This window comes from Salvelinus namaycush, chromosome 16 (assembly GCF_016432855.1).
Source record: "Salvelinus namaycush isolate Seneca chromosome 16, SaNama_1.0, whole genome shotgun sequence".
In the NCBI taxonomy this organism is placed as follows: Eukaryota; Metazoa; Chordata; class Actinopteri; order Salmoniformes; family Salmonidae; genus Salvelinus; species Salvelinus namaycush.
Genome location: NC_052322.1, coordinates 14,998,405 through 15,026,253, shown reverse-complemented (window position 1 = coordinate 15,026,253; position 27,849 = coordinate 14,998,405). Strand labels below are relative to the sequence as shown.

At 43.8% G+C, this 27,849-nt stretch overlaps 2 protein-coding genes across 5 annotated transcripts; one reads left to right on the top strand and one right to left on the bottom strand.

The window, feature by feature from the left end:
* Window positions 1-576: 576 nt before the first annotated feature.
* On the bottom strand, window positions 577-14,327 carry LOC120061050 (LIM domain and actin-binding protein 1-like). 2 transcript variants are annotated; one of them, XM_039010553.1, is made up of 11 exons: window positions 14,056-14,327; window positions 12,321-12,477; window positions 11,273-11,318; window positions 9,111-9,497; window positions 4,112-4,181; window positions 3,469-3,563; window positions 3,126-3,194; window positions 2,991-3,042; window positions 2,750-2,820; window positions 2,512-2,645; window positions 577-2,308 (listed from the first exon to the last, which is right to left on the bottom strand). In XM_039010553.1, the coding sequence occupies exons 2-11, from the start codon at window positions 12,440-12,442 to the stop codon at window positions 1,177-1,179; spliced, it is 2,178 nt and encodes a 725-aa protein (XP_038866481.1). In that variant the 5' UTR covers window positions 12,443-12,477; window positions 14,056-14,327; the 3' UTR covers window positions 577-1,176. The 2 variants fall into 2 exon arrangements, with proteins under 2 accessions (XP_038866481.1, XP_038866482.1); XM_039010554.1 differs by lacking the exons at window positions 2,750-2,820; window positions 2,991-3,042; window positions 3,126-3,194.
* Window positions 11,639-27,487, top strand: zgc:174906 (uncharacterized protein LOC571548 homolog). 3 transcript variants are annotated; one of them, XM_039010556.1, is made up of 6 exons: window positions 11,639-11,717; window positions 14,130-14,169; window positions 14,266-14,333; window positions 26,103-26,474; window positions 26,588-26,668; window positions 26,789-27,487. In XM_039010556.1, exons 4-6 carry the CDS (start codon window positions 26,135-26,137, stop codon window positions 27,079-27,081), a joined length of 714 nt encoding a protein of 237 aa, XP_038866484.1. In that variant the 5' UTR covers window positions 11,639-11,717; window positions 14,130-14,169; window positions 14,266-14,333; window positions 26,103-26,134; the 3' UTR covers window positions 27,082-27,487. The 3 variants fall into 3 exon arrangements, with proteins under 3 accessions (XP_038866484.1, XP_038866486.1, XP_038866483.1); XM_039010558.1 differs by lacking the exons at window positions 11,639-11,717; window positions 14,130-14,169; window positions 14,266-14,333 and adding an exon at window positions 24,436-24,510 and having other exon boundaries at window positions 26,103-26,468; XM_039010555.1 differs by lacking the exons at window positions 11,639-11,717; window positions 14,130-14,169; window positions 14,266-14,333 and adding an exon at window positions 24,436-24,510.
* Window positions 27,488-27,849: the final 362 nt, after the last annotated feature.

Below are 27,849 nucleotides of genomic sequence, written 5' to 3'. Positions count from 1 at the left end.
GCTTTGCTGGTGACACTGATTTATTTAGAATTCAATCCACACTTAAGCAGCATGGCTACCACAGCATTCTGTAGCAATACACCATCCCATCTGGTCTGTGCTTAGTGGGACTATCATTTGTTTTTCAACAGGACAATGACCCACACACCTCCAGGCTGTGTAATGGCTATTTGACCAAAAAGGAGAGTGATGGAGTGTTGCATCAGATGACCTGGCCTCTGCTATCACCCGACCTCAACCCAATTGAGATGGTTTGGGATGAGTTGGACCGCAGAGTGAAGGAAAAGCAGCCTGCAAGTGCTCAGCATGTGGGAACTCCTTCAAGACTGTTGGAAAAGCATTCCAGGTGAAGCTGGTTGAGAGAATGCCAAGAGTGTGCAACGCTGTCCTAACGGCAAAGGGTGGCTACTTTTGAAGAATCTGAAATATAAAATATTTTTTGATTTGTTTAACACTTTTTGGGGTACTACATAATTCCATATGTAATTTCATAGTTTGTCTTCTGTTATTCTACAGTGTAGTAAAATCAAAATAAAGAAAACCCTTGAATGAGTAGGTGTCCAAACTAGAATGAGACTAAAAGTCACAGAATATTTTGTGTGCCTCCTTTTTTTTTATTCATACAAACAATGATAACAAGCAGAATGAATATGGTGAAAACCCATCCTGTCCTTTCAGCTGAGCTCTCCTGCTGTTCTTATCAAACAATCCACCTTAAAAACATTCATCGGACTCTTTAAATACAGACTCATATGTCTCATTCACTGGGTTCAGTTGGTATCATCAGCATTCGTTTGTTTTTTACTGTACCATCATCCAGAGCTAAGGTAGAATAGACAGAAATAAATGATCACAATAGGTAGTTTCAGATAATGGAATATCTTAAAATTAGCGTTGAATGATACACAAACATAAGACTGATCTGTGCTCCAATAAATCTATATTATGGAAAACTAACAATGTAGATATTCTGAGGACTTGCACACTCCAATTGAGGTGATAGTTCAGAGGCACAAATGGAGCTCAGAGAGAGTATAACACCTGACATTGCACCAAACGCAGCCAGACACTGTTCCTTAGTAACAGGGAAATGAAGAGAGGGGAGGAAGTTAACAGTCAGTGTGGTGATAATGGCTGATCGTTTTCATGGCATGAGAAACGCCAGTCCAGTCTCTTTCAGTCCTCGTCTTCCTCATCTTCCTCATAGTAGCGGTTCCTCTTAATCATCTCCTCTACAGACACGGCCTCCTCGCCGTTCCAGAATCCCACATCCTGAGACGTGCGGCTGGTCTTGGACCTCGGCTCAGTCTCCAGAGATGAGGGGGGCGCGGCAATCTCTGACGAGCCAGTCTGGCAGTTTTGAGAAGGTGACCCTTCCCCCTCTTTTCCTGCTCCCTCCTCTTCTCCCTCCAGCTTTTCCTCTTCCTCTTCTTCCTCCCCGTCATTCTTTGTTCCCTGTTCATGGTTTGCTTCTAGTAATTCGTGGTGGTCTTTCAGACGTGCGACTCTCCCCTCCATCCCCTCGTCCTCAGAGCTGGTGTGGATGTCCACGTAGCTGTCGTCAGAAGGCGTGTGGTAGTCAGGTGACAGGCTGTTTGGTTGTTCCTGGTCCTCCATGCCTTGTTCCTCAGGGCTACAGGCCAGTTCAGGCTCCCTGTCCTCGAATGAGCACCCCCTCTCAAGTGGCTCAGGATTGGCTGTCTGACTGGCAGCAAGAGCGGGAGCATGGGAGGCCATGGCCAATGAGAAGGGTCGGCTACGCTCCTTGAGGGAGGCACTCCTGCAGAGGGTGGAGCGTACGGTGGACTCTGGGCTCTGGTCGGTGAAGGCTGAGTCATCCTCTGGGGGCCACTTAGCACGGGATTGTTTCCCAGTGGAGCTCCCGTCTGAGGTGGGGCTGGCCCCAATGTTACCCCCCTCTCCGTCTCCTTCAGTGCGGGGGGGCCAGGAGATCTTGAGCCGACGTGTTTCCACTGGCTTGTCCTTCTCTGTTGAGCTCTGGGCGCAGGTCTCCAGGGAGGCCGTCACCACGTTGACCTTGGCCGGTTGAGACTCCTCTACCGCTGGACTGAACAACAGCGTGCCAGTAGAGGCGCACTTCTTCAGCTTGTCTTTGGAAAAGGAGGTGGCCTTGGTAGTCGGCTCTGTCCTGGGTTGTTCCCCAGTCCCACTCTCTCCTTTGGTCTCCCACAGCTCCTTGTGAGGGCGCAGGCCGAAGCCCTCGTCGTAGTTGCCCTTGGCCTTGAACAGCTGGCAGAAGTGAGGCTTGCAGTAGACGTGGCTGTGCAGAGAGGCGTAGGTCCCCAGGCTGGCCAGCAGAGGGAGACAAAGACAACACATTGAGAAATATTTTTTTCTAATCTTGCAGCATAAACCATGATCCTTAACTCAAGAGGAATAACACTGTGGACCTAAAGACAATATCAATTCCACTAAGAGTGAGATTAACAGATGTTTTAACAAATAAACAATTCCTTGCTGCATGGTGTCTGTCCCATCCTATCCCCTCACCTGAGTTTGGTGTTGCAGTGGGAGCACCTGAAACAGGTGTTGTGGTAGACCTTTTGGTTGGCTACCAGACGCTCTAAAGGGTAGACTGTCTTCTGACATGACACACAACTCTCCCGTGCAGGCAAGCAGAAGCTCTGTACACACACAAAATAGAGGCATTCAAGGCACGTTAGGAGAGTGAATGGTTGGTTTGGCAATTGCTGTGAGACAAATACAGAAAAGGGACTGTTGAATTCACCCTGGAGGTCTTGGGCTGAGCTTGGTCCTTCTGAGTCGAGGATGCAGAGGAGGTGCCGGTACTGGAGCTTGCTGTGATGAGACTAAAATCAGTAATGGCACACACTGGACACCAGAGGGAGCTGTTATGAAAATACTGACCTAACGTTTACAAGCTGAAACCTATAGAGGAGACATAAATAATGACAGACAAGAATATACTGTAGATCTGGTGAAATGCAGTAGCGCACCAAATCAGTTACCATTGCTCTCTGTGGAAGATGCTTTCCTACTGTTGGGCTCTGAGTCCGGACCCTGAGAGGAGAGGGAGAGGTGGTGATTTAGGTGTATCTCACACACACACACACACACACACACACGAGAACACAATCCCTCACCGTGTCCACACTGCCTGGGGGTACATTCTCCTTCTGTTTGCTGTAGAGGTCAGAGTCCAGCTGATCACTCTGTCAGAGAGAGATAAAATAAAAGTAACTCGTAACTGACAGCTTCTGGCCGGGATGGGCCTGAAGTTCTCACTTTGGGGTCAAGTTCTAGCCTGATCCAAGACCACCGCTGTGCTCTCGTTTCTTGAACAGAATGTAAGCTCGTAAGCTCGCAAGACTTCAGGATCGTTATACCTTACGAGGCTAGTCAGGTTTAAGAAGTGCAACCATGGACTTCTTACATGATCTTCCATGGCAGGTAGGCAGTGAAGCAGAGTAAAGGACAGGTACTCACGCTGACTGAGGAGGATAACACCTCTGTTTTAGACACAGCAGCCTGGTACATGGCCATCCTGTCCTTCAGGGGCATGGACTCTATGCTCCCTGCATCTAGGAGACCGACAGAGAGAAGCACAGGTTACACACACACACCTCTCATAAGCTATGGAGACGACAGTACAGGTGATCCCTTCAGCACAATGCAGACTGTCTGGGTCATGGGATGTGTCCCAAGTGGCACCCTATTCCCTATATAGTGCGCTCCCCCCCCCCCAGAACCTATGGGCTTTGGTCAACAGCAGTGCACTATATAGGGAATAGGATGCCATTTGGGACATGCCCATGGTGTTTGTCAGGCTGCGACGGGAACACAGGGTCACAGGGGGAATAGAAGGGAAAAGCCCTCTTCCCGTAACTATCATTCTTCCTGTAATCAGACATTCTGCTGATCATGGCACTTTAGGAAGGAGCCATCTACAGTCACTGACCCAGTACATTTACAGGAAAGAAGAAGTCTGGACAACTAACATATGTTTAGTCTGTCTGTACGCCTCTCTAGCCTAGTGAAACAATACGTGCATCCTCGTGGAGAACAGTACATTTGCTTTTAACTCTGGTGTCTGAGTGAGTGAGAGAGAGCTCTGTCAGCGTAATAGTACCTCCAAGTAGCTGATCCATGTTGTCAGTGATGCCTCCGGTCCCTCCAATCCTCACAGGCTCTCTGGACACCTGGAAACACAGAACCAAGCCATGTTATCAGGACGGTATATTCCATTAGGGTAGCCTTTACATTGTAGATTGAGCAGGCTCTGAACATACGGAATAAGGCCAGCAGCACTTGCCTCGTGCTTTCCATACAGAACCATATGATGCTCACGTCGCTGAAACTAAATTTAAGGCAGGGGAGAACCAGGGCCATCCATCAGACAGCTCTGAGCCCAGTGCTCTGACAGTGAGAAGAGGAGAAGAGTGGTGAGGAGAGATGAGAAGGAAATAGGTGAGAGAGGCGGAGAGGAGGTGTGGCAGCCTGTCAGGGAGTCAGCTGCAGTATCAGCCTGGCTTGTTGTCCAGCCTCCGTCCCAGCTGTCTGCCTCTCGTGCTCAGCCCAGCCCTCCTCTACTCTACTCTAATCCCCTTGTGAGCCAGAACCTTAGGGAGAAAAGGCGAGACGGACACCCCAGTCTGTCTTCCTGTCCACAGTCCCACATCCCCAGTCAACACCAGCACCCGCCAGGAGACTCACCAGTCACCCTCCTGCCTGACACACGGCACGGCGCATTCTGAACACAGCTGAAGACAAGACAGAGTGGCTGCCTGCTTTTCAACCAACTTTTCAACTCTCGTTTCAGTGATCAGGCCATCGGTGAGAGAGGGATTTCGTAGAGCCAAAGGTCAGTGGTAAAAGCCGAGAGGAGAAGACATGCTGTTCTTGGCACACCTGTAATAGCAGAGACTCAAGTTAAGCCTGGCTTCACCTGGCCTCCACCCGCTCAATGCCAGAACAGCCTATGGTTGAGCCCCAAATGTTGCCGTATTGCCTATAATATAGGGCACTACTTTTGACCAGGGCAAAGAGGGCTCTGGTCAAAAGTAGTGCACTGTGTAGGGAATAGGGTGCCATTTGGAACGCGCACGGTTTCCTGCCTCCTATCCGTCTGTACCGCTTGTGTCTGTAAGCCACGGGTGTGATCGGTATCAGAGATTAGAGGAGCAGCAGGGTGCCACAAAGCCAGTTGGTGCCACACAGACAGACCGAGAGAGATGAGGAGGCAAAGGGTGGCAAAAGGACGGGACAGAGCAGTGCTGTTCCGGGGGAAAAGTCTATATAGAGTTGTGCATTCGTGGCCATCTGGATTTTAGATTTGCATTCGCAGAAGGGGGTGATACGTGCTGTTCCATCCTCCAGAGTGGATTAATCTAGGCTCTAGACTCCAGGCAGAGGAAGCCAGACCCCAGCTGGCCCAGACGGACCCCAGGCAGAGAGACCTCTCTCTAACGTAGCCGGAGGCCCCTTCCCAAGCGTGGCCACTCTTCAGCCTGATCCCTCTCCTGTCAACCCCTCTCCAGACGGTGGTCACGGGTGGTGCTTCAACAAATATGGGGGAGTAGGCGGAGGATGTAAACAAACAAACAGCCAGAAGGCAGCTGAGCTTAGAGAGGGAGGAACTGATCAGTGGCCCAGACAAAGAGCTCTGACACTAATCCCACTGACAATTAAAACCCCCGGAGACAGACTGAGGCTCCTCCCTAAAGCCTACCGCCTGCCGGCTGGCTGCCTGGGACCCAGAACAATAACAAGAAAAAAGGCCAATTCAAATCAAAGTGAGTTGTAGGCTAGACTACATATAGCACAAAACCACCATTGACAAAAACAAAGTCCTTGAAAAGCCCTATTCACTGACAGACCAGTACTTTCATCAACCATAGTGTAGTCAGTGTATATGCTAGCCCTCCCATCAAAAGATTCAATTCACAGCATAATGCACTATAACCTAATACAAACATACGAATCCAACAACAAGCAATGAAAGCAGACCCCAGATAGTCTCCGCTTTATGTTTCAGAGCCGCAATAATAAAAGTGAGCTCAAGGAGGTCCGAGGTCGAGGGGTTTGAGACCAAACAAAGAAAAAAAAAATACATATTTACCTCTCGCAAAGCAACGCTAGGAGCTACAGAGAGAAGCGGACCGAAGCACGAGTGGAGGAGAGAAGACTGTTACGCTGGAGCACTCATACCTGTCCTGGAGGAGTTTGGAACATCAACCGCAGCTAACTCAATTGTGTTCATTAGACTGTGGCTCCACTGGACTGGGCTGCCTGACAGAGCAGAGCAGGGACCACGACTGGACTGGTGCCTCCTTCCTTTCTGCCTCGTCACAGTCACACAGAGAGAGAGAGGAGCAGAGGGGAGGGGAGGCCTTCAAGGGGGCATATGGAGGGGAGTGGGGGGCTAAAGAGGTTGGGGGTGACAGGGGGGATGAAGTTGGGTCAATTAAGTGCCTCTCCCTCATGACCGTCTCCTCCAGGGAGAGGAGGGGGAGAAGGAGAAGGCCTTTTCTTTGATAAACCAGAGACCAGGGGAGGAAGAGTTATCTGAGGAGGCTCAGTTGCTCATCTCTACTGCAGTCACGTGCAATGCCTGCCCCATGACATCACCGCCCCATGACATCACCACCCCTGGAAGAGAAGCGAGGAGAGGGGCTAGGCCTACAGGCCAAGGAGCAGGGAGCCAGTCAGGGCTGGACGTGGAGGTGTGGGTCGAGGCCAGGGTGTGGGGGGGGTGTGGGGAGAGCCCAGGTCACTTCCTGGCTTTCAGCCGGGAGAGAGAAAGCTGCTAATGTGCTTAAGGAAGGAAGGAAGGAAGGTTCAACTAGCTGGGGTGTGGCGAGGCAACTCATTAAGCCGCTACAAAACAATCCTCTGATCTGGTGTCCAGGCGGGTGCCCATGTTCAAAAACCGACTAGTAAACTAGCTTTAGTTAAAAAAAAAAATGAAGGTCTGAATCTTGATCAACAATCAACCAAAAACTCTACCTCGTAAGGAAGTCCCATTGAAAGTCTGGCCTTTCATTTCCAACACCTAATATTTCATACAAGCCAGGGAAAATAAACAAAATATAGACTATTAGCCTAGAGTAAAAAGGTTTAAAAAGGATCCTTTGCTTCTAAACGATCTTATCCACTTTTCTATTATCAAAATGGCTGTTAACCTCCAAAGTGAGTGTGAGGAGGACAGTGTTTGTTTTGAAGCCCCCCATCCTACCCTCCTATCTGCCTGAGGGCATGTTTATATCTAGCCCATCTGTAGGAATGTACTGTGAGATGAGAACACTCAGAGCGATGCATGTGACTGGCAGCATGACTAACCCCAGGAGGGCTCTGACCCCTGGAGAACACACAGCACAACATTCTTTACTTCTGGAACAGGAACATTGACGACACACAGACCTGTTGTCTCAACCACAATGCTACATCTTCAGAAAAAATCATTCAAAACTCTACAATTCATAAGGCTGCTTCACAGGGCCTTTCCTTAGTAAACACATCTAAGTCACTGTCACTGCTGGGTGATTTGACAAGTCCTAGTCAATCGATCAATAATATAATACTTTTAGCAAAGGTGTTTATCTTTGGTTTGCAATCTGTAGAGACTATGAGAATAGAAATGTTCTGAACACAGTTGAAATGTATATGGCCCATAGAAATCAAAACTGGATGGTGTTCAGAGATAGACAAAAAAAACAAGATAACTATTGTAAAATACATTGTTTATTCAACTAGGCATGTCCGTAAAATCTATATAGTACGTATAAGCTGAAAGTAGAAGCCTAAGTGGTGTTTTCCATTAGTTTACTCCAATTAGGGGAGGGGTGGAAATATAATTTACATAAGTATTCAGACCCTTTACTCAGTACTTTGTTGAAGCACCTTTGGCAGCGATTACCGCCTCAAGTCTTCTTGGGTATGACGCTACAAGCTTGGCACACCTGTATTTGGGGAGTTTCTTCCATTCTTCTCTGCAGATCCTCTCAAGCTCTGTCAGGTTGGATGGGGAGCGTTGCTGCACAGCTATTTTCAGGTCTCTCCAGAGATGTTTATCGGGTTCAAGTCCGGGCTCTGGCTGGGCGGCTCAAGGACATTCAGAGACTTGTCCCAAAGCCACACCTGCGTTGTCGTGGCTGTGTTCTCAGGGTCGTTATCCTGTTGGAAGGTGAACCTTCGCACCAGTCTGTGGTCCTGAGCGCTCTGGAGCAGGTTTTTTTTATCAAGGATCTCTCTGTACTTTGCTCCATTCATCTTTCCCTCAATCCTGACTAGTCTCCCAGTCCCTGCTGCTGAAAAAACTCCTCCACAGCATGATGCTGCCACCACCATGCTTCAACGTAGGGATGGTGCCAGGTTTCCTCAAGATGTGACGCTTAGCACTCAGGCCAAAGAGTTCGATGCTGCAGAAATGTGTTGGTACCCTTCCCCAGATCTTGTAGAAACATCAGGAGGATCATTGGAAACAGGATGCACCTGAGCTCAATATCGAGTCTTGTTGCAAAGGGTTTGAATACTTATGTAAATAAGGTTTTTCAGTTTTATATAAAAACATGCATCCATTTCTAAAAACCTGTTTTCTCTTTGTCATTATGGGGCATTGTGTGTAGATTGAGATTTGTATTTTATTTAATCCATTTTAGAATAAGGCTGTAACGTAGCAACATGTGGAAAAAGTCAAGGGGTCTGAATACTTTCCGAATGCACTGTATGTATGTTAGTATGTATGCATGTACACTACCGTTCAAAAGTTTGGGGTCACTTAGAAATGTCCTTGTTTTTGAAAGAAAGGCACATTTTTAAGTCACTGTCACAGAGTAGAAGGCCTCACAACACCTGATCAACATGACCACACTGGACTTCTAATACTTAAACAATATACAAGTGTTTCTCCAAAATACATGTGGAAACCACAGATTTGAAGAAACAAACGACTTTGATAAAAATAAAAGATTAAACAAACAATGCATTTTGCAGTAGTTCGTCAGCTTTGCTCCTGTTTAGCCATTCTAATTTCTTATCATTTATGTGGTGGAAAATGGCAGAAAAATTACATATATCCTATTAAAATATTTAGGGGCATGTAGCTTATAGATCAGTAAGTTTGGACTTACTTTGTGCTGAAGGTTCTCTCCTTTCTCGAACATCATCTTGAGGTTGTTGAGGGGTATGTCGGGCTTCTCACTGGGGACGCAAGGCACTTCTGCTGCTGCTCCTCCCTCCTGCCCCTCTCGGTCTCTCTGCTGCCGTCTCCTCTCCATACCTGGTCCTGCCTGGTCCTCTGCGGCTGTGGGACTGGTGTTGGGGTCTGGTGAGAGAGGTGGCTGGGCCTGAGTTGCCTGGGTCTGGATCTGGTGCTTGGCGTTAGGATCTGAGGGGAGTAAGCGGCGAGTGTGGGGTAGCGGGGCATAAGGTGTGGCTGACTGGACAGGCTGCTCCCAAAGCTTCTTCAACACACTCAGGTTGCAACTGCGGAAAGTCTGTGGCGACGGCTCCGCAGCCTGGAGGAGGGGGTAAAGACAGACAGTCTCAGTCTGACTAACGGATCATAATCACTGACACATTCCAGAAGTATCCCAACTGGCTGAATCCATAACTTAGATACTTAAGAGACCAGGTTTTGTTGTTTTGTGTCGTGTAAAATAGAAAAGTTGAGGAATGATATGCGGTAGTAATTACAGGATGAGGGGGGGGGGGAATACAGATCAGATACCAGTGTTACACCCACATCAATTGTTTCAGGAGACGAGTTGGTCTCCGATTTCTTCTATAGCTACTAATACAGCTACCGTTAGCATTCAACTTGAGTAGCATCTTTCTCCCAGACCTCTCCCTGGTTAACCCAACCTTGCTATGACGACACAGTTTCTCATGCTCATCAAATGACTAGGACCATATGACGAGAACACTCTAAGGGGTTTTTAACACGAGCTTCAATGCTTACTTTCAAGTAAACAACGGACGCATTGTCCTCCGTTTAGACAACCATAACAGTAAGATAAGTGGAGCTAAAAGTTTCATCAGCCATTTAAATGAATGTGAAATAAGGACCTTAAAAATGCATAGTTTTCCCTTCACTGCTGTCTGTCTCCTTTTGTCAAAGAAAAATAGTAAAAACCTTGGAAAGCCCGGTAACCTGGAGATCCAGTTGGCTCTGTGTCTGTTGGGTGGAAATGATAAAAACTCTCCCAGATGTGAGCTTCAAGAAAAGATCTGCATGAAGGAGCTAGCTAGCCCACCCCTCTACGCCAGGAGAGTGTGAGAGAAACACAGAGAGGGAAGTAGGGAGAGAAATAGAGAAACAGAGTGGAAGAGAAAGGGGGGGAACATAGAAAGAGATGAAGAGAAAGGAAAGAAAGAGGATGAGTAAGAGAGAGAGAGAGGGAAAAAAACAGAAACAGAAAAGGTCAATTGAAAGAAGGGGAAAATCCCAAAAACGAGAAAGCAGGAAATGGTCATTTTTGGAGAAATTAACTGTTTGAGGACAGAGACCAGCAGCATGTCCCCCTCCACAAACTGTGAAGACTAACAGATTTTCTTATGTTAAGTTCTTCTGCTAACAGTGACAATGTACATAATTGTAGCAACAACAACAAAAAATCCCACTAAATGCCTTGAAAGTACCTTGAAATGACTCAATTCTACCTAGGCCAACGCCCAGAACATGCACCCTATAAATCAGAGATTGAATTGTGCTCGAACCTGTTCTAATGCTTTAATACCTGGTACCTCTTATAGAATATAGGCTTCAAAATATTAACAGTACAGTCCTGCATCCAAACAATACTTCAAGCCTTGCTCACAATACAATACAACAGCTGACAGTCGACTTATTCCAGACTCAGACACATACTACCTGGGATTGAAAAAGCTTAATGAAAAAAACTAAATTCCCTGCTGTCTGTTTATATCCCCTCAGGTGACATTCCCAGGCCCCACCAACAGACCTCTAGGAAGAGTGTCTGTATTTCCCAGGTGGGATCTGGCATTACATTGTAGTCCTTCATGCCTGTGAAGTGTGTGACCACCCAGTGTTAATTGAACAGGTCTGTAACAGAAGCGTAGAAGTGATGCGAGGTACTGGGAGCGACAGAGGTTATCTACCTTCAGATTAAAAGTCTCTGAAGAAGGATTAAAGCTTTACTAGTGTATCCTCCAAGTGCAATATGTGGACAGGCATGACTGTGCGTGTTTAGGCCTGAGAGAGACATAGGTTCATCCCAATATCTCTAGCTTTGTTAGATATTAGTCCCTTCAACCTTGCCTGGGTACTTACGGCTTTCTTCCTCTCCAAGTTGGCTTCCTCTGCAGCCAGTTGGTACCTTGGAAGAGGATGGAGGGGGTTGTGAGGATAGGGTTACATAACAGATCAATTGGATCTCAGACATTTTTGGCTGTATCATGGTTTAGCCAGTGCTGTTTCCACATTTGGCTAGACAAACTGGTAAAACTCTAGCCTGGTCCCAGATCTGTTTGTGCTCTTGCCTACTCCATGACAATGAGTTGGCATGATAGCACAAGCAGACTGGCACAATTAAATCCAGTTTGAAAATATTGCTGGTGTAATTGTCTTATCTTGTACCGATCCAGCAGACACAGAGAGGACAGAGAGTGGGAGGGAGTGTGTGATCTAATGCTATGGTTTCAAGCAGCAGAACGGACTGGGATGGAAAAAGCTATCAGTGGTCAGTAGGAGAGGGAGAGATAAACGTAACACTGAAGTGAGTATTTGCGTTTCTACCTTGGAACAAGTATGAGGGTATGTACAATAGGAAGAGAGTGAGAGCAATAGATACAACTGGGTGACTTTACATGTGAAGAGTCATCAGAGAGCAAGAAGAGAAAGTGAGTAACAGTTAAGGTGAATGAGAGCGATACTACCACAGACTGAAAGGGTAACCCAGACACGTAACTAGGGCTATAAAGCTCCCGGGTAGTGGGAAATAATGGAACTAGGTGAACCTGGGCCGACATTCTGCAAATTTTTTTGTTTTCTGTTCCCAAAACTAGAATCTGTTACGAACACAGTGCACTACGTTTTATAGACTTGACGCTTTGCCAAAGTTTTTGGGGGTTAAATTGCGTTGTTTAGAAGGAGTGCAAGGTTCAATTGAGTTTGTGCACATTTCACAAAGGAGGCGTTCCCTAACAGAAATATGCAAATACATACTACAACGCACGGATAGGATCTCGCTCGCGCATGGCTTGGTCCGACTCCTTGTTTATTCTGCCCACTATCCTTAAATTGCTCCCACTGTAAACGACACATATGAACTATCTTGAGTTATTTATAAATATATTTGATACTACTGTACGCCACTTACTTCGAGAAGCGCTCAGCGATGGCATTGTTCTTTCCTCTGGTGCCGACTATGGACAATTCCGTAGCTGTGACTCTGAGGGACTGGGAGGCCCACTGTCTGCGACTGAACGGAGTGACGGCCATCTCAGTTGTTCTCAGGGAAAAACTGCTCTAGCTGGCTGGATAGGAAGAGAAAATATAGGATATTACATTTACCTCACAATTAAAGGAACAAAAATAAGATTCTACCCTAGACAATCATACTCCTCGTATCTCAGCATGTGTGAGGAGACTATGTGTGTAAGCCATAGGTCTATGGTATGAGTAGTCTGCAGTGAGCGACAGTAGGCCACTATTGTGTAAGATGACTCATGGTTCCTGTGGATGAATAAATCAGCAAGGAGTAAGGCACTAGCCAGCACACAGCAGTTACTCATCCAACTCCGGCCTCTCATTGAGACACTGAACTCATGAACTTCAAGCTACTACTCACAGCATACACAGGCCTTGCCTGGTCATCTTTCTCAGTGTCATACAGAGACAGTGAAGTGTCCACTTGTTTCCTGGGACGCCACACAGACTTTCTGTCTGGAAGCCAGGGCAAGCAGATACATGCATTCACTCTGTCTTACTGTTATACAGTATGCACTTTCATTTCAACTGTCATTTCAGAATTACACATGGTTCACAGTACAAAAACAATTAGCCAATGTGGAGGATGTTGAGGATTCTAGTTAGGAAATAGCCTCTAGGGTTCTGTACAGTTTAATGAGCTAACATATACTGTACTGTCAAACTAGCCTGTTGGTTTAAATTTCCTTTTGAAACAGATATGGTAAGACAGGACAGGTAGACCTAGACTTTTCCTTGGTAATGAGAAATATGAGACACCTTGCACACATCCACCACCAGCAGATAAACCACCATTATTATGAATAACATTAATAATAGTGAAGTCCCCATTTAGCAGGTTGGCATTAATCCAAATATTCTGCTCTGGAATATAGGCAAGCCTTAAAGGCCCAGTGCAGTCAAAAACGTGGTTTCCTGTGTTTTATATACAGTATATTTCCAAACTATGAAATTTGAATAATACTGTGAAAATTATAATAATGCCCTTTTAGTGTAAGAGCTGTTTGAAAAGAGACCCTGAAATTTCAGCCTGTTTTGGTGGGCCGGAGTTTTGGCCTGCCTGGTGACATCACCAGGCAGTAAATTAGTTAATAGACCAATAAGAAAGAGAGTTTCAAACCTCTCTGCCAATAACAGCTAGTTATCAGTTTTCCCCTCCCACTCAAACTACTTCCAGACAGTCCTAGAAAAATTATTTACTAATAAGTTATGTGTCTTTTAGACCATTTTAATTGAAAATAATCACAGTAAGGTACTTAATTATTACCCATAAATTATTTGATATTTCGATCAAAATGGCTGCATTGGACCTTTAACACTTCTCTATTTCTTTGTCCACTGATCAAACACCACACATATCAAATCAAAATATCACCTCAGACAACACATTTTGGAAATTGCCAGCAGCATATGACTGACTACAATCAAATATTTAACTAATAGGAAATGACTTGAGCACAGAGAGCAAAAGATTAGAAACATTGCAGCCAAATTAGGCATCCAACTTAACTTTCAAATCAGTATTTTCAGAAAGATGTCTAAGTACTAGGATAAGCCTTTCTACACAAAATATTTTTTAAAATCATCACCTCTACCCCCATAGAAAGCTCAGGCACGTTACATACCTTCAAGTATTTCTTATCACTCCTCTCTTATTTCTTGATGCTTGTTTCAACCTCCCTCTTTTCCTTCTCCTCAGTAACACCTTGCTGTCTGGCACTGCTGTGTGCTGTGCTCATGTAAGTATGTGTGCTTGGGAAAATGGGAGTGGGCAAATCAACACCATGAGACTCTTTCCAACCAATAACATAGCAGCATTTACTTCCACCTGGCAGGTACAGTACAAGCTGCCCTTCCCATCCAAACCACTGTGTTCCCCAGAGTGAATCTGAAAGCAAAAAAGGTGGGTACATACAGTATAGACTACACCTCCTTACAGTATGACATACGAGGAAGCATCCCACTCAATTCCTGGAAGTGAAGCAAACTCCACCTCCCTTCTCATGAGGTCAAAGGCTGAGAGGATGTGAGTCATTCACAATCCAGACAAACTCAACTGACGGTGTGTGTGTGTGTGTGGTGTGTGTGTGTGTGTGTGTGACTTCTTATCAAAAGATGAGACTTCTTATCACTATATCAAACCCATGTTATCATCCCTCTTCAACTCCTTAACAGGTCTGTATGTTTATCTGTCTTTCGGCCATTCTGTCTATCAGTAAACCCATACCAAAACAACCCTCTATACCTTGTTGTACCTAGTCTAAGATGTTTAAGTCACTGCTATTGTGCCCTCTAATTTACCATGTGGTTAAACAGGACTGCTAAGCTTCAGATGGTGTGGCACCAGGGTCTAGTCTACATCAGTGACACATCACTACAGTCTAATCCAAACCACATGATTTCCCTGTGTGTGTAGGGAAGGGCTCTGTGTCTGTAGAATTGAGCATAACCTGACACACAACTATGTCTATGGCAGACATTATTTTGAGAATACAAAGTTGTGTAACAGCTAAAAACCCAGTGTGGATCAGATTCAGGATTAATCACTCTGTCTTTACTTTGGGTGGTCTGTATGTCTTTGGAGCAAAGTTAATCAAATGTTGTGATTTTCTATTTGTTTTTATTTCTATTAGTTTTTACATTTTGATTTGAAATTCAGTTTAGTTTCATTTATGTTTCAGACTTGATTTACTCTTTTTATTCAGTTTCAGTTTGATAAAAACATTTCTATTGAGTTTTTATATGCTTTAGTTTTACTCTTAGTGTTAGGGAATAAAAGTAGGGTTATGCATGGGAGGCTAGGAGCCATTTATGTGGTGTAGGCCTATAGCAGGGGTACTCCAGTACTATTTGAGATGGTCTGTCACACAAATGTCCTAGGTGGCAAATGTCTGGATGGATGTTGGCATTTATCGGCGTAGTAACAAACCCACACCTCGCGACCCATGTGACACCAAACTGTTCACACACTTCTTGTTGGCACAGAGAAAAATGTGCAGTTTTAAATCTCCTTTTCTGCAATTCTACGTTATTCCATGAGAGAGCAGAAAATGTAGCAGTTTTAAATCTCATTTCCTGCAATTCTACTATTTGTAGATCAGAGATTCTACACCTCACTTTGCTCAAGATGATCCTCTCCAACAGACTCAATCCCTGATCATCTGAGGTTATAAAAATGGGGCAATTGTGACAGTTAAAGGGGAGAGACTATGAATTCAACCAGAAAAGCATCTCTTGAACAAAAGAGCATGTCATTACGGAAAGGCTTGATAGACAGTCATCGGAAGAAAAAAAAAAAAAAACCTTATGCTGTCTCAGAAGAATGCTTCTACCTTAGAAGGTTGTGGAGGATATAACGAAACAGTCTCATCCTTACATAACAAGACAATATCAATCAACAAAAATATTTCACAACGCATTCGTTTTCTGTTCTTAACATATGGGTATTATTCATTTATTAAACCTTTATTTCATTAGGCAAGACAGTTAAGAACAAATTTTTATTTACAACAACAGCCTACCAAAATGCAAAAGGCCTTCTGCGGGGACAAGGGCTGGGATAAAAAAAAGATTTCAAAAAGATAGGACAAAACACACATCACGACAAGAGAGACCTAAGACAACAACATAGTATGGCAGCAACACATGACAACACAGCAGGGTAGCAACACAACATGACAAAACATGGTAGCAACACAACATGCAAGAGCACAAAATGGTAGCAGCACAAAACATGGTACAAACATTATTGATAAGCCTTTTTATATAAGAAAATGTAGAGAGGGAAATGTAGACTATTCTCAGAACATAAATTGCTAGCCTATTTACATTCGCTATAGAAATAACCACCCAGAAATTTCTCCCACTCTGTTAGACTACATTATTTGGAGAGATATGCTTCTCTGCCTCCACAAAGCTCGCATAAAAGCGCAGGTACTCAGAATGATATTCTGCTACTGTTGAATAGTTCACTGCCTGTAAATACTGTATCAGCCAGAACAACTTGAACATCTTCACCCAGCTCTCCTACAAAATATATAGAACATATTGGTATTTTGTGTCAGTGGATTCGTCTGTTATTATGGAGATGCCTTCTGTTTTTTTGACCAGACTGCGCCTCTGTTCTTCACATGTGTATTAAGGAATGCACTTCATTTACTTACACGGATAGCGAATGAAAATGGTAACTTTGTACGGAAAGAGGCTACATTTTCTTAGATAAAATGGTTATTATTCCCATATAATGTTGATAACAGACAATACGTTAAAGTGTTTTTTGATAATGTCCTTAAGATAAGCATTTCATTTGAAGTCAATCCACATGGTTCAACATTTATTTTGAACTAATTGGATAATTAGGTTAGATGATCATGGTATGAACACGTGGCAATTAATTCACACGTGATGTGAGAAGACGCTATATTGGTCTCGAGGTCACATGATTAAAATACAAAAAAATCTAACGCCTGGCCCTACCCATTCATTACATCCGAAAAAAAAGCTTAAACCCCATTGTGTGCGTTTTTTTCCCCATTTGATTTTTGCCCAAAGTTTAGAAAAAAGAAAAAAAAAACTATTGATGGTCATTTTATTTTATTTAGTTTTGCAGTCAAAGATAGTGCTTTCAGAATGTATTCATATACCCTTATTCCACATTTAATTGTGTTACAGCCTAAATTCAAAGTTTATTAAATATATGTTTTTCTCACACATCTACATACAATACCACATAATGACAAAGTGCAAACATGTTAAGACATTTTTGCAAATGTATTGAAAATGAAATACAGAAATATCTCACTTACCCCTTACACCCCTGAGTCAATACTTTGTAGAAGCACCATTGGCAGCGATTACAGCTTTGAGTCGTCTTGGGTATGTCTATATCAGCTTTGCACATCTGGATTTGGGTATTTTCTCCAATTCTTCCTTGAAGATTTTCTCAAGCTCTGCTAAGCTAGATGGGGAGCAGCGGTGAACAGCAATCTTCAAGTCCTTCCACAGATTTTTTATGAGATTTAAGTCTGTGCTTTGGCTGGGCCACTCAAGGACTTTGACATTCTTGTTCTGAAGTTACTCCATTGTTGCTTTGGCTGTATGCTTGGGGTCATTGTCTTGTTGGAACGTAAATCTTCACCCAGTCTAAGGTCGTTCGCACTCTGAAGCAGGTTCTCATCAAGGATCTGCCTGTACTTGGCACCATTCATTTTTCCCTCTATCCATTCTGCCAGTCACATTCTGCTAAAGGACCCCAAAGCACACACATCCATGGGTAGCTCCTCTTTTCAGTTCGCTGCAGCTAGCGACTGGAACTAGCTGCAAAAAACATTCAAACTGGACAGTTTTATCTCCATCTCTTCATTCAAAGAGTCAATCATGGACACTCTTACTGACAGTTGTGGCTGCTTCGCCTGATGTATTGTTGTCTCTACCTTCTTGCCTTTGTGCTGTTGTCTGTGCCCAATAATGTTTGTAGCATGTTTTGTGCTGCTACCATGTTGTGGTGCATCCATGTTGTGTTGCTACCATGCTATGTTGTTGTCTTTAGGTCTCTCTTTTTATGTAGTGTTGTGGTGTCTCTTGTCGTGATATGTGTTTTGTCCTATATTTTTAATCCCAGCCCCCGTCCCCGCAGGAGGCCTTTTGGTAGACCATCATTGTAAATAAGAATTTGTTCTTAACTGACTTGCCTAGTTAAATAAAGGTTTTCCCAGACCATGCTGCTGAACAGCTGCTGCCACCATCATGCTTCATGGTAGGGATGATGTTAGATGGGTGATGAGCTGTGCCTGGTTTTCTCCAGACATAGAGCTTTGCATTCAGGCCAAATAGTTACATTTTTGCTTCATCAGACCACAGAATATTTTGGCCACTCTCCCATAAAGCCCAGATTAGTGAAGTGCTGTAGAGACTGTTGTCCTTCTGGCAGGTTCTCCCATCTCGGCCAAGGAACTCTGTAGTTCTGTCAGAGTGGTCAGTGGGTTCTTGATCATCTCCCTAACCAAGGTCTTTCTTGCCCGATTGCTCAGTTTGGTTGGACGACCAGTTCTAGGCAGAGTTTGGGTAGTTCCATTTTCAAATGAAGGAGACCATTGTACTCTTGGAAACTTTCATCACTTTAGAAATAGTTTTATACCCTTCCCAGATATATGCCTATCATGGAGATCTACGGACAGTTCCTTGGACTTGATTGTATAGTTTCTGCTCTGACATGCACTGTCAACTGTGGGACTTTATATAGACAGGTGTGTTTCTTTCTAAATTATGTCCAAACAATTGAATTGGCCAAAGGAGAACTCTAACCAAGTTGTAGTGACATCTCAAGGATGATCAAAGGAAATTGGATGCACCTGAGCTAAGTTGGAGCGTAATAGCATTGTGGTGTGCCTATTTACACCGTGTGGGATCTTATCCCAGAGGCCGACCCAAAACAACGCGGTCGCCGCAGGAGAGGTAGACGGTACTACCTACTGGTCAGACTAAGAAGGCGAGCACACCATACACCGCTTCCGAGCATATTACTCGCCAATGTCCAATCTCTAGACAACAAGGTGGATGAAATTAGGGCACGAGTTGCCTTCCAGAGAGACATCAGAGATTGTAACATTCTCTGTTACACGGAAACATGGCTCACTTGGGATATGTTGTCAGAGTCGGTACAGCCACCCGGTTTCTTCACGCATCGCGCCGACAGAAACAAACAACTCTCTGGTAAGAAGAAGAGTGGGGGTGTATGCCTTATGATTAACGACTCATGGTGTGATCATAACAACATACAGGAACTTCAGTCCTTTTGATCACCTGACCTAGCTTACCGCATTATCTACTAAAATAATTATCTTTGATTATAGTCACAGCCGTGTATATCCCCCCCAAGCAGACACCTCGACGGCCCTGAAAGAACTTCACTGGACTCCATGTAAACTGGAAACCATACAGGCTGTATTTATTGTAGCTGGGGATTTTAACAAAGCTAATCTGAGAACAAGGCTTCCTAAATTCTATCAGCATATCGAATGCGTGACACGGGCTGGTAGCATTCTCAACCATTGCTACTCTAACTTCCGCGATGCATACAAAGTACCTCCCCTGCCCCCCCTTCGGCAAATCTGACCATGACACAATTTTGTTGCCCCCAGCCTATTACAAGCATTTCGCTACACTCGCATTAACATCTGCTAACCATGTGTATGTGACCAATAAAAATGTGCTTTGATTTTACCTCAACGCCATCGAACACCTTTGGGATGAATTGGAACACCAACTGCGAGCCAGGCCTAATCGCCAAACATCAGTGCTCGACCTCACTAATGCTCTTGTGGCTTAATGGAAGCAAGTCCCCACAGCAATGTTCCAACATCTAGCGGAAAGCCTTCCCAGAAGAGAGGAGGGTGTTATAACAGCAAAGGAGGGACCAGCTCTATATTAATGCCCATGATTTTGGGATGAAATGTTCGATGAGCAGGTGTCCACATACCCTACATGACCAAAAGTATGCTCTACTGGAACTGCTAGTCAATTCTCATCAACAACAACTCAGACTGGTGACCAACTGGGTGACAGCCAAGGCCATGAACGATCATCATCCTCCATAGCCAAACAGTAAACAACAACAGTAATAGAACTCATCACTGAATTTGCTCAAATACATGTTCAAGTTGCTCTTCAAAATATGACTTCTCTCTACTCTTTTGCAATTGGATGCAATTTTGTTCACTTACAAAAAGTATACAGGAGTAACCTAATAATTTACGAGTTAGTTAGCTGGCTTCATGAATGTCAACCATGCAGCACTCACTTGACACGTGCTGGCTCTCAACAGTCCAGTGTGTGCAGCAGCCACCCTCCACCCTGCAGGCAGCGCTAAGTATCTAGCCATGCACGTCAGCACCGATGAAGAAGATACTAGGCTGTGTAGTTTAAGATCTGGAAAGTCAGAACGTGAGGATTTATGTTTAGAAATGGTGATGCTATTGTTCGGTTTACAAAGAAATGGTATTGAAATTCAGTTCTATTGGATTGCGGTTCATACAGGAGTTAATGGAAATAATATGGTAGTTATAATAGCAAAAAAAAAGCTGTGGAAAATAATATTGTGGATATAGAGCCCGAATATATTGATAAGTCACCTTGTCTTAGAGAGGTTTACACGGTTATCAAAATGTCACACCAGGGTAAGCCTATATGAAACACAGCCCTTATTTCAAGTGTTTCTAAAATCCCCTATTGGAAAGATGTATTGTAGAAAAACAATTAGAATTTCCTTTTTTGACAGCTAAGTTTTATGGGTATTATGACTCATACTGTGGCACTCTATACAGGTGCAGGTGGGTAGAGGGGAAATGAAAACAGATTCTGAAAAATTGGTTAGATTGTTGGCAGAGACAATGGGATAAACATTTTGGCAGACATTTTGATAGTACAATAATCTGAATGGGATAGAGTGTCATGAAATGGAAACAGAAGGGAGGAAGTTATGTTGTGTAGGATGAGATTAGGGCATACGGGAATGGGATTGAATTCCTCTTTGAAATTGATAGGGTACCATGGTACTGGAATGTGTAATGGCTGTATGGTAGAGGAAACGGTTGAAGATGTATTACTATTTTGTGAAATGTATGATGCAGAAAGGGAGAGGTTGTTTGACAGGGTCAGAAGGGAATGGGGATTGGGTGGTATTTTGGGAATAGTGAGGTTTGTAGGGAATTTTTGCATTTTGTTCGAAATCACAGGAAGCTGCTGAGGGGAGGACGGCTCATAATAATAGCTGGAATAGAATGGCATCAAATTGATGTATTTGTCACCAACCTCCTGTGTTCGAAATTCAGGGTTAATTAAGAGAATATTGTGGTATAGACAGTTGTTGACCGGCCTCACACTCCAGTACAGTAGGTGGCGGTGTATGCACCTGTCAGTTGGTTGTGATCCGCCAATAAAAAACTCAAAGAAGAAGAAGATAGTACATTTGGAAGAGAAGCTATAGTGGATGTTGAAAGATGGTCGATTAACTGGGGTTTTGAATTGTCGGTGGCGAAGTCTTGTTGTATGTTCTTCTCGAAGAAGAAAGTTGCTGATTGTGATAATATACAGTTGTTTCTGTATGGACAGCCTATGAGGAGGGTTTCTAAGTATAAATATTTGGGTCTATGATTCAATGAGCGATATACATGGAAAGATCATGTCATAATATACAGTTGTTTCTGTATGGACAGCCTATGAGGAGGGTTTCTAAGTATAAATATTTGGGTCTATGATTCAATGAGCGATATACATGGAAAGATCATGTCATAAATGTTGAAACAAAGTGTAAGAAGGTGGTGAATCTTATGCGCTCAGTCTCTGGTTATGAATGGGGACAGACAATCTTTGATGGATATTTATAGAGCTCTGATCAGGACGACAATTGATTACGGGTGTATAGTTTATGGAACAGCAGCGAAAACTTGGCTTCAGAGGCTGGACAGAATCCAGTATACAGCTTAAAGGATATGTATTGGTGCATTTAAATTAACATCTGTATTTGCCTTACTAGTGAAGGCAGGTGAGATGCATTTGGATATACGGCGTAACAAATTGTCATTCGCTTATTGGGTTAGGTTGAAAGGCTGTGAGGTTGAGAATCCCACTGCTACTGCTCTAGACGACTGTTGGGAATATACTAGTAGACAAGGCAGTGGTTTTGGTTGGACAGTTGGAAAGCTTGTTGATGAGAGGGGGTTGAGGGAGTTGGAGATTGGCCCTTCTGTGTTGATAGGGGATGTTCCTCCATGGTTACTCCCAGATCCTGTTGTTGATCTAACCTTGGTAGAGAAAAGGAGAGATTGGTCAGAAGTCAGTGATGAAGGGAAACTGGTTGACAATTACATTGGTAGAAGTTGTTATGCTTTTTTACCACTTTTCACAGATGGATCCAATAACCCAGAGAGTGGGAGCAGGCGTTTACCTTCCTGAATTTGATGTGCAGATATGTAGAAGACTAACAGATAGACTGTCAGTATACTCAGTTGAACTGTTTCGCGATACTAGTTGCCCTCCAGTGGGTACAACCTGTTAGATTTATAATATGCTCAGATTCTCTGTCTGTATTGAGTTGTTTATCATCTTGTAAATCTAATCGGAGTGACCTACTATTGGAGGTATGAATGTTATGGAAAATTGAGACTGGGTGTAGTAGTGAGAATTTTTGGAGTCCCAGCACATTCGGGTGTGGAAGGGAGTGAAATTGTAGACCAGTTAGCCAAAAGAGCTTTGAAACAAGATATAATTGATATTAATGTTCCACTGGGTTGAGGTGAGGCCAAATGTAAGATCAGAGACATTTTGATAGATGTGTGGCAGAAGAGATGGGACTCTGAGCCCAAGGGCCAGCATTTATATGCCCTCCAAAGAAAGGTCGGTGGACCAAGATTCAAAGGTCAGATTAGGAAGAAAGAGGTGGTGTTTGCTTCGATTGTGCTTAGGACATTGAACTCGTCATTACATCTGGTTGGCAAGCATGTGAATGGTTTGTGTCTGGAGTGAATGGTCGATGAAACGGTGGAGCATGTGTCGCTATATTGTCGTAAGTATGTTGAAGAGAGGGAAAGATTGAAGTTTAGGGTCATCAGGGTTGGGAAGGGATTTGAGGGATGGGGGAGGGTCAATTAGAAGTTAGTAGGGCTCTTTTTTACTTTTCAGAAGTAGTGAGTTAGGTAGGAGGCTTTAGAAATGTTATAAACCGTGATTGACCACACACTTCAGCACAGTAGGTGGCGGCATGCTTCTTTAACGTTTGTTTGCAGACCACCATTATATCATAGAAAAATAAGATAATAGTAGTCGCTACAGGGGTCTTCTGGTGGTCCAAACACTTAAAAGATACACCCTCATCCACTTACCCTCACCTTATGCCCTTGGGGGAATCCCCGTCGCCATCTTGGAGGGTGGTCCAAATGATTAGCCAAGCAAGGGAAGTTTGCAACGTAAGCCCCTGAGCCCTCGTTTTTAGTCGGCTGGGTAGAGTGAAGTCTGTTAGGATCACGAGAGGCGGGCTGGCTTAGATTTTTGCTCTTGAGGATCAGAAGAAATGTGTGTTGGGTCTCACCCGATTTGATAAGTTTGAAGTGTTGTGTGTATCTCTTAGGAACAGAGCACCCCTCAAGGGGGTTATATCTGGCGTCTCGTGGGAAGTAGATGTTGAAGAGATGAAAAATATTATTGGAGTGATTGATGCACGTCGGATTAATTGTGTGGTGAATGAAGAAAAAGTGATGTCTATCTGTTCTTTTGTTTTTTGATATGTAGTCTCTCCCTAATCAAGTGCAGTTAGGGTATATTAACTGCAGTGTCAGAGCATTTATCCCAAGACCAATGCAGTGTGATCATTGTAAAGCTTTTGGTCATGTGTCAAGTGTTTGCAAAGGGAGAAGCCGAGATATCCAAGTTGTGGAAAAGATCATATTATGTGTTATTAAAGTGATGAAAATGTGACATGTTGCAATTGTGGTGGGAACCATGAAGCCACATCTTTCGAATGCCCACAAGGGTGAATGAGAATGAGGTGGCCAAAGTCAGGGCTATTCAGAGCATATCGTATGCAGCTGCTGTTAAAACGGTTGAGGGTGTGAATGGGGCACTTGAAGAGTCCATGGTGGTAGATAGGCCTTCACTGCAGGCTGCAGGGGTTGCCTTTCACCAGTAGGATCCTGACATTTTAAAAAGTTAAGGTGGATTTTGTGGCCTTTATAGCTATGGTGATAAATGGTACTGCAAAGGTGGAGAGAAGGTCCAGAAAGATAGAAATCATTGTGGGAGCGGTTGCTGGGGCTGAAAGATTTCTCTGCGAGGGAGTTACATGGAATATTGTCACAAGCCGTACCACGGAGAATTGAAAGAAGGAAGTGGGAGTTTCGTTTTGCTAATGTACTATTTATATTTGTGTGGATTAAGTTAGTTTCCCTATCACGTATGGGTTTTCTTTTTTTACCTTGTTTTGGTTTCAACCCGTCCAGTTGGTGGCGGCAATAGACAATTTTGGGTTGTAGTCCCGCCATCAAACCCACAGAAGAAGAAGGGTCTTCTGGTGTGTTCAAACGTGTCTGGTAAGAAGTTGCATACGATTTTACCATGATAAAATAAAACATTCAGCTAATGATGTTTTGGGTTCCGTGCGTTAAATGCATTTAGCTCGACTTTAAGATAGTGGGGCGACTTCCTGCTTAGACATCAACAAAACTCTGCCAAGACTGCATTATTTAGTTATGGACATTTCGAGTCTTTTCGATGAGTAACATTAGCCGACTAGCCGCATTCAAATGCTACTCAGAACATGGACATTTCAGACTTGCCAGCTGGTTGTAGTTATACAAGTGCCCTGTTCAAGCAGTTCGCAAGTTGGATATTTCCGAGTGTCCTAGTTCTGACTAGCACCTGCACACAAATAATAGCCGACAATTACACAGAACAGTGTGTGTAATTGCAGGCTAATTTTTGGCGCAGAAGTAATTTGGGAGCTGAAATCAGTAAATGCTTGAAAATCTACCTGGAACCATGAAAAAAATGTAATCTCAATTTAAAGCCAAAAAAGTAGCCTTCCATTTTCAGATCTTCACGTTCAAATGTTCACCTGGCCAAATTAGCAGTATGCTAATCAGGCAGCCAAACGCTTCAAATAACATTGTCACATGCTTCGTAAACAACAGGTGTAGACAAACAGTGAACAACAATGCAGAGGAATAGTAGAAAAATAATAAAACCCAGAAATAAATATACTGAACAGAAATATAAACGCAACGATTTTACTGAGTTCATATAAAGAACTCAGTCAATTGAAATAAATGTTAGGCCCTAATCTATGGATTTCACATGATTGGGCATGGATGTGGCTTGGAAGGGCATAGGCCCACCCACTTGGGAGCCAGGGCCTCCCAGTGGGGAGCCATGCCCAGCCAATTAGAATGTGTTTTTCACTACACAAGGGTTTAATTACAGACAGAAATACTCCTCAGTTTCGTCAGCTGTCCGGGTGGCTGGTCTAAGACAATCCCGCATGTCAAGAAGCTGGATGTGGAGGTCCTGGGCTGGCGTGGTTACATGTGGTCTGCGGTTGCGAGGCCGGTTCGATGTACTGCCTAATTCTTTAAAACAACGGAGGTGGTTTATGGTAGAGAATTGAACATTCAATTCTCTGGCAGCAGTTCTGGTGGACATTCCTGCAGTCAGTATGCCAATTGCACACAACCTCAACTTCAGACATTGTGTTGTGACACAACTGCACATTTTAGTGGCCTTTTATTGTCCCCAGCACCTGTGTAATGATCATGCTGTTTAATCAGCTTCTTGATATGCCACACCTGTCATGTGGATTAATTATTTTGGTAATGGAGAAATGCTCCCTCACAGGGATGTAAACACATTTGTGTACAAAATATGAGCAAAATAAGCTTTTTGTGCATATGGAAAATTTCTGTCCGCTTTTATTTCAGTACATGAAACATGTTACGTTTATATTTTTGTTCAGTATAATAACACAAGGAATAAATACACAATCTCTGTAAGCATTTACTTTGACTATAAGTTTCCAATGAATTAAATCAAACTATAGGCCTACATTTGATGAGAATGAATGCCAGTTTGCATAACAGTTTTCATTTGCAGATTTAATGATAGCTACTGTAATGCATCATTTTCTCAGGTCCAGCGATATAAGGGAATAGCGAGCTGATCATGGCTGAAGAAGAACCCCTAGGTGGCGCCCAGCAGGTACTGCGTCGTCTGAAGCCCGAGTTGATCGATACTCTAAGTGCAGACCCTGCCTTTGTGCTGCAGCATGCAGACTCCCTCAGCCTACTGGCCCGGCATGAGTACAAGCAGGTCAAAGCCCTCACTGACCCATCAAAACAGGCCCAGGACCTTCTGGACCATGTGATCAACAAAGGACCCACTGCTGCAGAGCAGCTTCTGCAGCTCCTGAGGGGCAAAGAAATGCAGGATACGTTTCCCAACCTTCTGTTCCTCAAGGAACTGCCAGTGAATGATCAAAGAGCTGCAGGTGAAAAAGGTACAGGTACTGTACACATCTCTTTAGACTCACCTGGGGGATGGTGTCGCCCCTCTATATTACCATATTTACTGTACTGAAAAATTATGCAGTTTAAATAATGTTTTTTGTTTTTCTAGGGGGAAATGAAGTTACCAGAAAGAGAAGACAAACATTTGAGTCCGAAGAGAACCTTCCCGCTAAACAGACATGCAAGGATGGTGAGTTGACGCTCTTGAAACAAGGAAATATAGGGTATAATTTAATTCAAAACGTTATAATGTTGACTGTCTAGTGATAGTCTGTGGTGTTTCATTTTGGACCCTTCTGTTGCTGAGCAGGCTCTAAGATGGTGGTGGAGAAGGATCTGATGCGTGTGGCTCAAAATATCGGTCGCTCCTGGAGGGCAATTGGTACAGGGGCCCTAGACATCCCCTCTGTCAAGCTGGATCAGATCCTGGAGGACTATCCACACAGCCATGTGGACCGTGTGTTCGCCATGCTGCGCTACTGGAGCACACTGAAACGGCATGAGGCCACGGCGGCCAATCTCCACTCCCTGCTCAGCCAGGGCGACTGGGCCCTGCTGCCAAACAGCATAGACTTTCTCCTGGACCCCATCTTAGACCCTTAGCAGTCTGGCCTTAGCTGCTATTGCATCATTTCCACTGCAGGGATTTACCACAGTGCTTGGCCTCAGACTTTAGTGTTTCCATGGTTGAGGTTTAGTGGGGAAAGGACGTAACCGGTGGGATTTAAACCCAAGTCTTCTGCATGGTAACTCAACGTCTTTACCATTATACCAGGAGGAAATCCTCATGGTCAGACTGGGTGACAATTGGTCTTTTATTTTGTTATTTTTTTTACCAGATCAGCTTTAAAAACCCTATCTCTTTTATACATTTGTTTTGCATCATCTCTTGTTTTGTTAATTCTTTATTTGTAAAAATATATATATATACACTACCGTTCAAAAGTTTGGGATCACTTAGAAATGTCCTTGTTTTTTTAAAGAAAAGCACATTTTTTGTCCATTAAAATGACATCAAATTTAGCAGAAATAGCGTAGATGTTGTAAATTACTATTGTAGCTGGAAACAGCAGATTTTTATATGGAATATCTACATATGCGTACAGAGGCCCATTATCAGCAACCATCACTCCTGTGTTCCAATTGCACGTTGTGTTAGCTAATCCAAGTTTATCATTTTAAAAGGCTAATTGATCATTAGAAAACCCTTTTGCAATTATGTTAGCACAGCTGGAAACTGTTGTCCTGATTTAAAGAAGCAATAAAACTGGCCTTCTTTAGACTAGTTGAGTATCTGGAGCATCAGTTTAATACTTTTTTGCTGATTCCATATGTGTTATTTCATAGTTTTGGTGTCTTCACTATTACAGG

What these genes read in the sequence shown, in the direction of transcription:
- LOC120061050 (XM_039010553.1), bottom strand. Translation starts at nt 12,442, where the DNA reads ATGGCCGTCACTCCGTTCAGTCGCAGACAGTGGGCCTCCCAGTCCCTC. An exon ending in ATCGCTGAGCGCTTCTCGAA is followed by an intron (nt 11,319 to 12,320) that starts GTAAGTGGCGTA and finishes TCCTCTTCCAAG; the next exon opens with GTACCAACTGGCTGCAGAGG. An exon ending in ATCTTCCACAGAGAGCAATG is followed by an intron (nt 2,821 to 2,990) that starts GTAACTGATTTG and finishes GTCTCATCACAG; the next exon opens with CAAGCTCCAGTACCGGCACC.
- zgc:174906 (XM_039010556.1), top strand. Translation starts at nt 26,135, where the DNA reads ATGGCTGAAGAAGAACCCCTAGGTGGCGCCCAGCAGGTACTGCGTCGT. An exon ending in TGCAGGTGAAAAAGGTACAG is followed by an intron (nt 26,475 to 26,587) that starts GTACTGTACACA and finishes TTGTTTTTCTAG; the next exon opens with GGGGAAATGAAGTTACCAGA. An exon ending in TAAACAGACATGCAAGGATG is followed by an intron (nt 26,669 to 26,788) that starts GTGAGTTGACGC and finishes GTTGCTGAGCAG; the next exon opens with GCTCTAAGATGGTGGTGGAG.